The sequence below is a fragment of the Pygoscelis adeliae genome, unplaced genomic scaffold, assembly GCF_000699105.1.
Source record: "Pygoscelis adeliae isolate BGI_AS28 unplaced genomic scaffold, ASM69910v1 Scaffold63, whole genome shotgun sequence".
Lineage (NCBI taxonomy): Eukaryota > Metazoa > Chordata > Aves > Sphenisciformes > Spheniscidae > Pygoscelis > Pygoscelis adeliae.
The window spans coordinates 7,091,994-7,092,517 of NW_008824414.1; the positions used below are offsets into that span (position 1 = coordinate 7,091,994).

A 524-nucleotide genomic window follows, 5' to 3' on the forward strand; every position below is an offset into this window, starting at 1 on the left:
CCTGAACTCCTGCGTGAAGCCAAGCTCCCTGGGGACGGAGAGTGGGAAGATGACGAGGATGCAGAGAGCCGAGAGGGTGAAGCGTTGGTCTGCATACCAGGGGGGTGGGTGGGGGGCCCCACTCAGCGTCCCATTGGGGTACAGGGAGTCGCACACTGCGGGGGGGCAGCGAGGGGTCAGCTGCACCCTGAAGGGTGGCCCAAGGGGACCGGGAGCATCACACCACGGCAGGGCCAGGGAGCCCCACGTCCTTGGGGGTCCCAAGAGAACCCTGGGGCTGCCCCCAGCCCACATGGGACCACCTTCCCCTCATTCCCGGGAGCCACCAGCCCCGAGCAAGCCCCGAATGCAGTGGGGTGAAACAACTCACGTTTCTCCAGCTGGTCACCCACCACCCTGAGGAGGGCCACAGAGATCATGAAGAGGTTGAGGAGGAAGCAGACCTCACAGAGCTTCCCCACCGCCGCCCCGCACACCACCCGGACTACCCCCTGGTAGGTGGGCTGGGCGCTGAGGGCGGCCGC

At 67.0% G+C, this 524-nt stretch overlaps 1 protein-coding gene across 1 annotated transcript in view; it reads right to left on the reverse strand.

Moving 5' to 3' along the window:
• The window catches only part of SLC38A8 (solute carrier family 38, member 8), a gene marked incomplete at its 5' end in the record, with an annotated part of 5,289 nt that extends 4,765 nt beyond the window's left edge, over positions 1-524 (reverse strand). The window contains 2 exons of the mRNA XM_009320859.1: positions 8-155; positions 371-524. Of these exons, the coding sequence (XP_009319134.1) occupies positions 8-155; positions 371-524 (302 nt within the window). The remainder of the gene's footprint in view (positions 1-7; positions 156-370) is intronic.